The sequence below is a fragment of the Mastigoproctus giganteus genome, chromosome 9 (genome assembly GCF_048544385.1).
Source record: "Mastigoproctus giganteus isolate SK-2022 chromosome 9, ASM4854438v1, whole genome shotgun sequence".
NCBI classification, from domain to species: Eukaryota; Metazoa; Arthropoda; class Arachnida; order Uropygi; family Thelyphonidae; genus Mastigoproctus; species Mastigoproctus giganteus.
Genome location: NC_143583.1, coordinates 167830913 through 167843485, shown reverse-complemented (window position 1 = coordinate 167843485; position 12573 = coordinate 167830913). Strand labels below are relative to the sequence as shown.

Sequence of the window (12573 nt, the reverse complement as noted above, 5' to 3'; positions counted from 1 at the left end):
AACAATAATCCGACCATGGAAAAGAAGAAAAGAAGTCTCGCAGGTCATCCCATTTTGCATTTCTTGTAATGCACAACACGAGGTTGAGAATAGCCGTGAGATAAAGTTTCCATTAGAGAAGAGACAATCACCAAGTTGTGATCTGAAGTGCCTAAAGGACCTCTCACTTCGACCGTGTACTTAAAAGGGTTGTTTGTGAAAAAAAGATCCAGCATATTGACTGTATGATTAGGATTGTCTGGTATTCTTGTAGGTAAATGAACAATCTGTGCTAGGTCATTAGTAATTGCAAAAGCCTCAGCATCTCAACTTGCTGGGTCGGTGTGACTAGCAAACGGAAGCCAGCTGGAGTTGTGAACATTAAAATCACCAGGGAAAATTACCTCACTGTTAGGAAAGTTGGACTGGAGAAAGTCAAGTTGCAATGAGAGGAAGTCAAAGAGCTCCAAGTGATTAGTGGAATTGGTCGAAAGGTAGAGACAACAGATGAATTTGACGCAATGAGGTAGAGAGATTTTAAGCCAGAGAAGATCAAAGAGAGGAGATTCCAAATTGCCATGTCTCTGACAGGGAATATCAGAACGGACATATGCACAAGTACCACCTTTGAGGCGAAAGGAATCATACAGCGAATAATTTTCGTATCTGAGATGAGCAGTAGTTGAATCAACAGATAACTGAGATTCTGTCAGAAAAAGTACATGGGGTTTGGCAGACTGCAAGTGGAAATGGACATCGTTGAGATTAGAATTGAAACCACGTATATTTGTGAAACGAATTAGGAAGTGCTTGGGAGGTTTAGATCTTTTCACAGATAAGCTTGCTCTATTAGTTTGACAATTCATGGTGTATTCAATAGTAAGAAAAAGTGGGTGGGACATGCTGTTTGAAGTAATGAAATTTTTGGATATGGCGTACACGTGGTAAGAATATACCCAGATCCTTGACATAACGTGGCCCCGAGAATGCTCCCCCGCATACACACTACTTGGACTCCCTCCAGTCACTATCTGGCAGAGTAGAGGTAGCAAGATTATACACTAGCTGATCCGGAACCTTCCTAGAGAGTTACCAATAGGTTCGGTCGGTCCAGTGTACTGACTAGCGGCCGGCCTGCGAACACCGTTTTAGAGCTGTACCTTCGAAATATAAGAAGGTACAACTCTAAAACGGTGTTCTCGCCACGACATTCATCATAACCTCAAAAGTCATCAATCATACTGCATGATGAAGAGATAGGGAAGGGTTGACCAGAACTTAGCTCTAGAGACTAAACATGGGTTCCACCACTTCAAGCCTCCAATAAGCAAAGTAGTGGTATTTCACCGGTCGATGAGAGTCATCTACCACCTAGTACTGCCTGGTAACATAGAGGGGCAGCGTTCCTCCATGTTGTGTGGGCGCCACACCTCAACCCCTGCTTACGTTGGTTCACACTTGGGTGGTCACCCACCATGTACTTGTGCATGGAGGTTATACCCAGGATTACTAACAGTCCCACCATCATCGTGAAGGTGCAAGCAGAGGATTTGGCTGTCACACACCGTCCGGACTTCGTCGAAATTGGGTCCACTTGACTTGAGTGTCACCCGAATATCAGTTCCATCAGCGTTTTAGTCTCCCAGGTAGCAAGTACAGCTTGTCTGGCATATCTGAGAGAATGTCTGTGACACCTCAAGGACCTAACTCTTCATTAAAATTTGTTATTTACACTGATTCCCTCAGCTCAATTATGGCATTATGTAACTCCTCAGATAAAGTTCATCCTGTTCTGAATGAAATTAGATTATTACTGAAGAGTGAAGAGCGCCACGAACTGATCACCTGCTGGATTCTGGCACATTTCGGAATTTCTGGTAATGAACTGGCCGATAAAGCTGCAAAAAATCCAACTAACTTATATTTAACAAATGTCCCTGTTCCAGCATCAAACTATCCACAAATCATTCATGGTGCATATCTAACAGAATGGACAGCACTCTGGCATTCTCAAACAAATAATAAACTTTTTCAATTTAAACAGGATCCTAAAATTTGCCGTTCTGGTATCTGTACATCAAGACGAGAAGAAATAGTCCTTTCAAGAGCAAGAATAGGTCGTACTCATTTAACTCAGCTTCATTTACTCACAAGAGATGATCCACCCCAGTGTCCACATTCTGGAAATCTGACTGGTAAACACATTCTCATTGAATGCCCATACTATAAACAAGACAGAAATACAACCCTGCTATCATTGGTTAACCTTCAGAAACCAATAATTCTAGAGAATTTCATTGGTGACAATGCAAATATTCCTGAATTTTTCAACTTTCTGAAGCAGATTGGAGTTTTTAGTCATTTCTGATTTCATCCTTTTCTGACATTGCGAGAATTTCTCATATATTCGTATAATAACTGAATAGGCGCATTATAGCCAAAGAAGCTTTTGCGCCATCAAACCCCCACAACAACAACAACCAACTTTCTTGATTATTCATTCAACTCAAGAACAAATGATTGGAAAACTCTCCATTTCCACGAAGAAATGTCTAAAAAGCATAATTAGGTATTCCCAAGACAGTTTAGATTAAGATTAGGAGACTTACTGGTTGAAGTTGTCACAGCTCAAAAGTTTGGACATCTACAAAAACTAAAAACTTTTGGTGGAACTTCGGTTACTGTTTCACCACATGTTTCCTTGAACACGTCAAGAGGCGTCATTAATGTAAGGTGAATTCGGACAAAGAAGGATGATGTACTAGTTCCTACTTGGAATATAATCCTTACATTTGACAATCCTAAACCACTAACAGTGATCAAAGCTGGTTGCCTTAACTGCTGAGTTAAACCCTACATTCCAAATCCATTTTGCTGCAAGTGCCAGAATTTTGGGCACTCACAAACAGTCTGCAGAGGAGCAGCGCCTGTGCCACATGTGGATCCACTGCAGACACTAGTACTGACTGCGCAGCCACAACACCAAACTGTCTTAACTGTAAGGAAACTCATCTGTCATATTCAAAGAAGTGTCCCCTTTGGAAACATGAAAAAAAGATACAGCAATACAAAACAACATAATATAACCTACCAAGAGGCTAAAAATATTCCTTACCAGTTCCAAATATTAACAAGCCAACTTATGCCCAAATCACCACAAAACACATCAATAGTTACCCAAACTAAGGTAACTATACCGCCAAGCAAATCACTAGCCGAATGGGCACGGTCAATATTGTCCCCGGTACCAACACATCAAACGAAAAGCACACAAAGAAAAGCTATAAATATGTTGATCATAGTACAACCAGATGCCATTCCTGACTAACCAGACTACATGGATTCAGAAGATAATTCATACCAAGATGAACAGGTTTTAGAACTGTTCATCGACAAGGAAATAGATATAGGGAAACCTTATTTCCCAAAGAAGGGGAAAGGTAAGCTTGAGCGATGTAAACCTTCAGTACCTCGAAAGCGAATCGATGGCTCTACTAAACCAAAATAATGCTTACCTTTTTACAGTGCAACTGTAGAGGCTATCAAAATAATTTGGCTGACATCTGAGATCTGAGATCTCCTTTCACAATATAATCTTGTTGCCTAATCTAACACCAAATATAATTGTAAATAGTAAGTAGTAGTGGCATGTGATGCACCAGCCAAAAAAAAAAAAAAAATTTACAAAACAATTCCCTCTAAATGCTTGTCCAGTTCCTCCTTAAATTTATTTAACCTATCAACTTCCACAATGACAGATGGAAGTTTGTTCTAGCAATTAACCACCCACTGGCAACAGGCAAATTTCTACACATCTGTTCTACAACTGTCTTTCCTCAATTTCAATCCATGCCCCCCCCCCCCCTCAGGTTTGTAATCTGAGCAAGAGAAAGAATCCCATCAGCATTAAGCCTGCTCAATCCATTCAAGGCCTTATACACCTCAATCAGATTGCCTTGCAGGGGCTAGTATCCAGAAGCTGCAATTTCCAGAACTTAAGCCTCTCTTGGTAAGAGGATCCCTTCATTCCCCTCACCAATATTCTTGCCCTTCTCTGTACACACTCAAGCAAATCTACATCCTTCCTAAAATGAGGCCTCCATACCTGTACACAATACTCAATGCGTGGCCTGACCATTGCCTTATACACAGGCACAATCACCTCCTTTTCCCTGCTAGCAAATTCCTGTATATCATTAACAATACCCCATGACCTGCCCTGGGAGCCTGTCTGCATTGCTCAGAAAACTTCATATCTGACTGCACAATCCCTTCCAAGTCTTTCATTTTCTACCTCACAGTTGGTACTTTTCTCTGGGGGTTACTTCTACCCATATGCAGTACTTTGCATTTGTCAATGTTAAACTTCAATTGCCACTTCTCAGCCCATCTGCCCAAATTTTCTAGATCTTGTTACAGTAGCACACTGCCATTACTGTCATTAACAACCCTGCCAACCTTTGTATCATCTGCAAACTTCGACACTAAGCCTGATATACCTTCATCAATATCATTGATAAATATACAAAACAACAGTGGACCCAACACCGAACCCTGTGGGACTCCACTAATAACATTAGTCCACGAAGAGCAGCACCCATTGATTACCACCCTCTGTCTTCTCCCACTCAACCATCCTTTTATCCATTGTAGCAACTTACCCTTAATACCATTCTGCTCCAATTTGTACAATAGTCTTTCATGCGCAACTGTGCCAAAAGCTTTCCTGAAATCCAAATATACGATATCAAAATTATTTTCTGCATCCAGTTCCTTTGTAACCACATCATAATATCCTATCAAATTTGTCAGACGAGACTTTCCCTTAACAAACCCATGCTGTGTCTGAAATATTGCTGCAGTCTTGTCTAGATGATCCTGCAATGCACCTTTAACCAGTGACTCCATTATTTTACCCGGAACAGAAGTTAAACTAACTGGTGTGTAATTACTCCTGTCACCCTTCGATCCCTCTTTGTGAATTGGGGATACATTTGCACATCTCCAGTCCATGGGAACCTCCCCTGAGTCCAAGGATGCTCTCATAATTATGGCTAAGGGTTTGCTTACTTCCTTTGCTGCCTCCTTTAATATAACTGGATAGATCCCATCCACCCCAGATGCCTTTCTTATGTTTAATTTCAACAATTTATCTTCCACTTTTCTCTCAGTTATTACAAAATTATTAAGCACCCTGCTACAATTTGATAACCTTCTGGCATTTTGAAACCTTAATAACTCCTCGTGTGTGAATGTAGATGTAAAATACTCATTCAGTTTGTTTGCTATCTGAGCAGGATCATCAACAGGCGAACCATCAATATCAAGTGGACCAATCAGATTCATCGCCTTCCTTTAGACTTTATATAAGTAAAGAAATGCTTGCTGTTTTTCTTGCCAAAGATTTCTCGTAATCTGCTTTCGTCTGCCTAACCTCCTTTGTGACTTGATTAGAGACTGAATACATCAGAAAGATCATGTTGCACACAATCCGAACAATCTTGCACATGGAGGGGTAGCGCTGATCATCAACTCTCAAAACCAATCCTACTAAAAACAAACTTTGAGGCAGTTGCCGCACGAGTCAGTGTTAACTTCGATCTAACCAGTCTCGTTATACTTGCCACCTAACCAAAATATAAGCAATGCAGACTTAGAAGAATTAGTGATACAACTTCCCAAACCCTACTGCATCCTAGGAGATCTCAAGTCACCATCTGCTGTGGGGAAACAATAACCTGGACGAGAATGGACAAACTATTGAAAAATTTCTTGATCAGCACAGTCTGATAATTTTCAATAATGGAGCCCGCACTTATACGCGTCTTCCTACAAGATCTACCTCAGCCATTGACATCTCTATATGCTCAGCAACCATATACAGTAAGACCCCCTCCCCGTATCCGTGGGGAATATGTTCCTAGACCTACTGTGGAAGGCTGAAACCGCAGATATAAGCGAACACCTGCTGACCCCCATATATATAACGTGATTTTCTTGTAATAAAGTTTAATTGATAAATTAAACACGTGGTAAGACATTACCAACATTAAATACAGTAATGATAAAGTACAGCAGACGCTGAGTTTACCGAGATTGGATTAACTGGGACTCCTCAAGATTACAAATTAGAAAAAAAAAAAAAAAAAATCAAACAAAAAGCGACAAGAATTGCCGTTATAAGTCATCATTGGGAGGTTAGTGTACTTATTATCTTGAAATGATGAGCCTCCAAAGCATTGCCATCCACCAAACCGTACATCTGCTTGCTCCTGATTTGAGTACATGATTGGAATGGAAAACCACCAGATTCTGTCTCATTACCTTGTGGTGAAGGAAATCACCTGCGGGAGATGACATTCCAGTTAATAACTCGGGAACCAAGCATTTCCGGAACTATGTTGATATGAATATATTTGTATTGTCTACATATGAGGAACTCATTCCTGAATTTATGCCATGTGTTAACAGCATAAATAACACGGCATAACTTCAGGAATGAGTTCCTCATAAATAGAGAATAAAAATATTTTATATCAACAGTTCCGGAAATGCTTAGTCCCCGAGTTATTAACCGGAATGTCTTATCTTCCGCAGGTGGTTTTCCCTTCCGACCACATACTCAAATCAGGAGCAAGCGGATATGCACTTTATGTACAGTTTGGCGGATGGCAATGCTCTGGAGGCTCGTCGTTTGTACCACGAAAGGTGCCAGGAATTTGGCATCATCTTCACGAGTCCATGAGACGTTAATGTGAGGCCTGTGTTCAGCCAGAAGGTGGACATTTTGAACAATTACTATAAGGTGATGTGAACAGTTAAGTGTCATAGATAGACCTTCAAAACTCGGAAACCAAGTATTTCCTGAACTAAATATGTTGATATAAAATATTTTTATTGTCTACATATAAGGAACTCATTCCTGAGGTTATGCCGTGTATTTTTGAGACACACTGTGTGTATATATATTTTTTTTTTATTTTTTTTTTTTTATTATTATTATTATTATTATTTATTTATTTATATATATTTTTTTTCCAAATATACAATATTTTGGCCTATAATCCAATTCCCTTGTATATTCTGGCTGTCTAAGGGCCCCGGGTATGATAATAGTTGAAGAAATTATTTAGCATTGTGCAAATTGCTTTGAAGGGAAAGAACACTAATGCAAGCACAGGAACAGTAAGAAGTATGTTTTGGTGATGTACAATTTCTAAATATGATTTGAGAAGTTTATTCGCCCATTTATTTCACGCTTGAGAAGTATGAAATAAATGGATGAATATGTGAATGAATTTTATAAATAAACTGATTTCTAAAAATAATAATGACTCACTTCCACAAATATATTGTGAAAAATTCAGAGCTACAGGGCTCAATAACTTCCACGATTTTTTTATATATTAAAAAGTAAGATATTACCTCACGTCTTCTCGCACTCATGGTCTTGCTGCGGTGGTTTGGTGTGTTTTGGGGTCGGGTTGGGCTGTTGGCTTTTGATTCCGTTGCGCATCAGATTTGGTCGTATCTCTATGAGTGAGGGAATTCATCAATTCGTTTTTTCACTTTTTTTCATCTTATTTTATTCATCACATATGAGAGAGAATTGACTGGAAGCATTCCACAGAAAAAATTGATGTAATTTCTTACAAATATATTATTACAATTTTTATAAGTGTTACCCTCACTGTGGTAAACTAAAAATTTGAGCACTGGTTCTTTCTATTCCTCAATTCCATACTTATCTGCTTCACAGACTCTTGAAGTATGACCCCCAGTTTCTCCACCCTAGTTCTGCCACTGCCTTCTATAGCATACAGCATTTTAGCTCTGCACTTTACAACGTTGCGCCTTTTTAGCATCTCTCATGATGTGGAAAATTATCACAACCAGGATTTTATTCCTACACTGAATGCATAACTAGGCAGTCATGCACTAATGAGGATAAGAATTATTCCTGGAATGGTCCCTTTGGGTAATGGCACTCACTGAAAATAAATAACATGTTACTTCTTTTCATGAGGGAAGTGCTATTGAATTGAAAGATAAGAAATAGATAACTTGTGAATTACTTCACAGTATGAGATATGTGAAGCCGCCTCCGTAGCCAGGTGGGCAGGAGCAGCAGTGTGTAGTACACGCTTCTTGATTAGACCGGGGTTCGAGCCCGTGCCCACCACGGAGGATGCGGAAAGGTCAGAGAATGACCGGAGCAATATGGCCTTAGTTACTAATGCTCCTAAAAATCAGATAACAAACAAACAACTAACATGAGATATGTGATGCTTTTCTTTACGAATTTTGGTTTTTCATTATAGCCGCATATGTAAATGATTCTTTTGCACTACTTGTACATATGGGTGGGTACACAGCTGTATATCTTCTTTAGTTGAAGTTTTTTGTTTTCTCTAGACTTAGTTTTCCTTACAAATTAAAGTTAAAAATTATTAAATTTCATTACAGATTGAAGAAAAGGAAACTCAAATAAAGGAACACAAGAAAGAATTAAAGAGAGCTAAGCATGCATATAAAGATTCAGATTCTCAAAAAGACAAGCAGTTAGTAATACTTCACTATTTCTACTGATTGAATAATGTAGATTTGGATGTTAAAATCAGTATATCGTAATAAGTAAGATTTGCATCCTTTTGTTATACCACACTAAATGTAAACTACAGTTTTTACTAGAAAAATTTTCCTGGCATTGCTTTTTCCCAGAGACAGAACTAGGCAATCGTATGCATGGGGCAAAAGTAATATAAGTATGCCCTCATTATATGCAGGTAGTCAATCTTTATGAATGTTTAAAAATTACTATCGCAACGATCTATGATTTGCATATATTTATTAATAAAATAATTTAAATAAAACAAAACAAAAATATCAAAGAAAAAGAAACTTACAGATATTCTTTTATATCTACAGGGACTTTGTTTCTATATAAACTACAAAGAAAATACATAACTACAAATAATTAAATAAAAATAAATATATCACAGGTAGTTTATATCTAGAATAAAATCATAGAAACAAAATATTGTGAAATATAACATAGAGTATTTTTAACATTTATGACCAGTGGCGGCTCATGACTCTGATGTTTGGGGTTGCTGTGTCTTAAAGTTACATTAAATTTCCTTGGTTATAAGACATGTAGATATACATAGTAGTAATAATAATAAGCAAGTTAAAAATACTACAAAACATTAACTAGATATTTACCATTAACAGACTTGAACTTTTATTTAAAAACAAAATCCACACTTTGGTTTTTATTTGTTGAAAATAGATTAATGACTTTTTCATTCAAGTTTGGTACACTGTTGACCAAACTTTTCTCTGATGAAAGCATTGCTTGAGCATTTAGCCTTTCCTGATTCATAGTGCTCCTTAAAAAATGTTTTTATTCTTTTTAATATCGAATGGCAGCGTTCAGGCTCTGAAGTAGTCATTGGAATGGTCAAAAGAACTTTTACGAGTTTTGTAAGTTCACCAAGAACTTCAGCTAGATTATTTTCTGAGATAAATTTCAGCAAGTCAATTAATTTGCGATAATTGTGTAGATCATGTCTGCTATAGAAAACTTGTAATTCTTAAGAAGTTTTTCTCTCTTTTTTTTTTTTTTTCTCTTCCATGAACATTTTTGTACGAAAAATAACGAAGTTCTCCTTGTTAAACAATTTAGCAGAAATTAATTGCTTTGTAAAAGAATATCTCACACTTATGTCAACACTTATATAGTTGCATACTTCCTTCACTTCAGTAATGAGTGTTTTTGAACGATTTTCACAGTAAATTGAATTCCTGATTTTTAGAATGGCATTCCTAAAGTTTCCTATATATTCGTGTATTTTAACTGCCTCAATTTCTGAGATTGCATTTGATTATAAATAACTTCCATGTGAGGCATTATCTGATGGAAAAGTTCTAAGCAGAACTTGAATTTTTTCCAGTTGCTTCTGAAATAGTCTTATCTGTGTTTGCTGTCGCTTGTAGTTCCTCCATGGACTTTTTTAAGGATTCAGAATTTTCATAAATGCTGTTCACTGTGCGTATATTGAAGTTCCATCTTGTAGGGGAAGGTTGGGCAACATGGCTGTCCATATGCTTTCTGAGAACAGAGAGATGCTGTGGTGATCTCGAGAAAAATGTTGGTATCGACATGAGGTTCGAAAAGAACATTCTTGAATATCAGGTACTACTTGCTGCATTTCTCATCATCAGATTCAGTTGGTGTGCATAGCAGTGAATAAAATGTGCATTTTTGTACACTTCTTTTATTTTAGCCTGAACTCCCCCTTTCTTGCCTTTCATCACACTTGCACCATCGAATGTCTGAGAACCATTTTTTGAGTATTTCCTTCAAGGATCATGTCTAACTGATCTAGAATGCACTTTGATATTCCATCTGCCATTTGGTTTTCCAGAGTGAAAAAACCCCAAAAACACTCAAAAATGTCTCCATTCAGTTCATATCTCAGTTCTGAAACATCTGTTGTGTCATCAGCCATGACATCTACGAATGAAGCTTCTTTAATTTCTCTTTTTATTTCATCCCGGCATATTTGCAGCAAACAGTCAAGAATATCATTCTGAATAGTTTTTGAAATGCCTTTAAATGCTGTATTACTTTCTAAATGGTTCTTTAAATTGGAATCTAATGTACAGGTGAAATTTATTAATCCTCTGAATACTCCTGAATTTTTAGAATCGTCTTTTTCGTCATGTCCACGTAAAGGAATTTCAAACTGTCCACAAAATTTAATGCAGTAGATAACACCTCGCATTTCCTGGTAACTTTTCTGTTATGTTTGCAGATCGAAAGTCTGTAGACTCACTAAGCTGTTCTTTAATATTTATGCTTTCTAAAAGCAATAGTCAAACCATGTTATCAATATGTTTCTTAGAACTCTCATGTTTTAGAGTTTATTCTTTCATTCTGTTTATGTTTGTAAAGCTACTTTTTGTCCACATTAAGTCACCTCCGAACAGTAGACATGGAAAACAAAACAATGCATTTTTAACTTCCCAACCGCAAAGCCAACTTTTCCTTTGGTACCATTCAGTTTTAAAACTGCAAATATATTTCTTATTATTACTTATTACCCGCTGAGAAATTTGAATCTTTCGTGTGGGGCGGCCTTCTTTTTTAATCACTTTTTTTTTTTCTTGGAGAGATAATTGTGAAAAACTAAGTTGCTGAAGTTTATTCACTATCACGTGATTTACTTCATGGGGAAGCTTGGAGGCCATGATTGAATCAAATTTCACAAAATCGTGTGTCGTAGAAATAATGTTTTACTTACACATCACTTCATAATATAACTTCAACTTAGCAAGTTCAAGCTCAATTTGCAGTTAAATTGTAATCACATAATTACACTGTTGAATGTTATGTATTGACCTAACACTGATATTATTTAGTTACTTAATGGGAATTCAAACAAATAACAAAAAGACACCGACATTGTGGCTACACACCCATCATGGTCAACAATGAAATCTGCACTGCGCACGTTGCAGTGACTTTGATTAATTTCACCTATAAAAAATGTATGTTGGCAAGTTGCCAATGGCAACCAACTACCAGATATTCACTTGAATGCAAAATTTATTTACACAATCAGTATTATGAGGAATTTAATTCTATATAGACAATCTTCATAAAAATGGATAGTCTGTTTGTAAAAGCAGACTTTGAGCAATACTGCTTATTTCTGCATTTACAGACGTATCTTCAATATTAATTAAGACTTCACGAACTTTTGGTACTTATAAAAACAAAAATTTTATAGCTTGTTCTTTGGACAACCATCTTGTGTCCTTTAAATGAAATCTTCTTCAAAGTATTTATTAAAATTTCCCAGCAACTAATGGAACCAAAAAAAAAGTACATTCTTTGAACAGCACCAAAAAAAACTTCATTCCAGACGTTATTGACACTGCATGTACACTAGCTAAATTAAAACTATGTACCAAACATGGTACAGACATTGCAAATTAAAAAAAAAAATTATTATTATTGCCTGTACACCATTATATTTTCCTGTCATATTGGCCCTGTTAACATATTTTAAATAACTAATAATTACATATAATTTTATAACCTATAAAAATAAAATATATGGTTACAGTTCAACTAAAGGAAATTATGGACATAAAAGAAAGGTTTGTTTTTAAGAATTTATTAAAACTTACTTTTTTAAAGTTGTGGAGACAAAACAACTGAACAACAAAATTTTAATTGCGCTTTCATTTCTTTTAACCTGCGATTACACTCACACTTGAGCACTTGTGTGATTCAACTGAAATACTCACCGACTGGTGACAAACCAAAAGCTTAGAAGTGTGATGTCACAAAATGGGAGGTAGAATTGTCAGATTTGCATTCTTAGCCATACTTTATAGAAATTTGAAATTGGCATTACTCTGTTATTTTCGAAATTTGTAATAACACTGTTGCTCCCTGATATTTTTTTCTGTAAGTGATTATAAATCCCAAATTTATAATTTTTTTTCACTATCACAAAATTGCAGTTTCTGGAATCAGATACATCACTTAGAAAGATAATGCAGTATTTCCTTTGATGA

The 12573-nt window shown here is 36.7% G+C and overlaps 1 protein-coding gene across 2 annotated transcripts in view; it reads left to right on the top strand.

Annotated features, from left to right (window-relative positions):
* Positions 1–12573, top strand: part of LOC150080877 (DNA topoisomerase I, mitochondrial-like) — a 551188-nt gene that overhangs the window by 484050 nt on the left and 54565 nt on the right. For both annotated transcript variants that reach the window (XM_090381550.1, XM_090381549.1), the window contains one exon: positions 8446–8540. In XM_090381550.1, coding sequence (XP_090237676.1) covers positions 8446–8540 — 95 coding nt within the window. The remainder of the gene's footprint in view (positions 1–8445; positions 8541–12573) is intronic.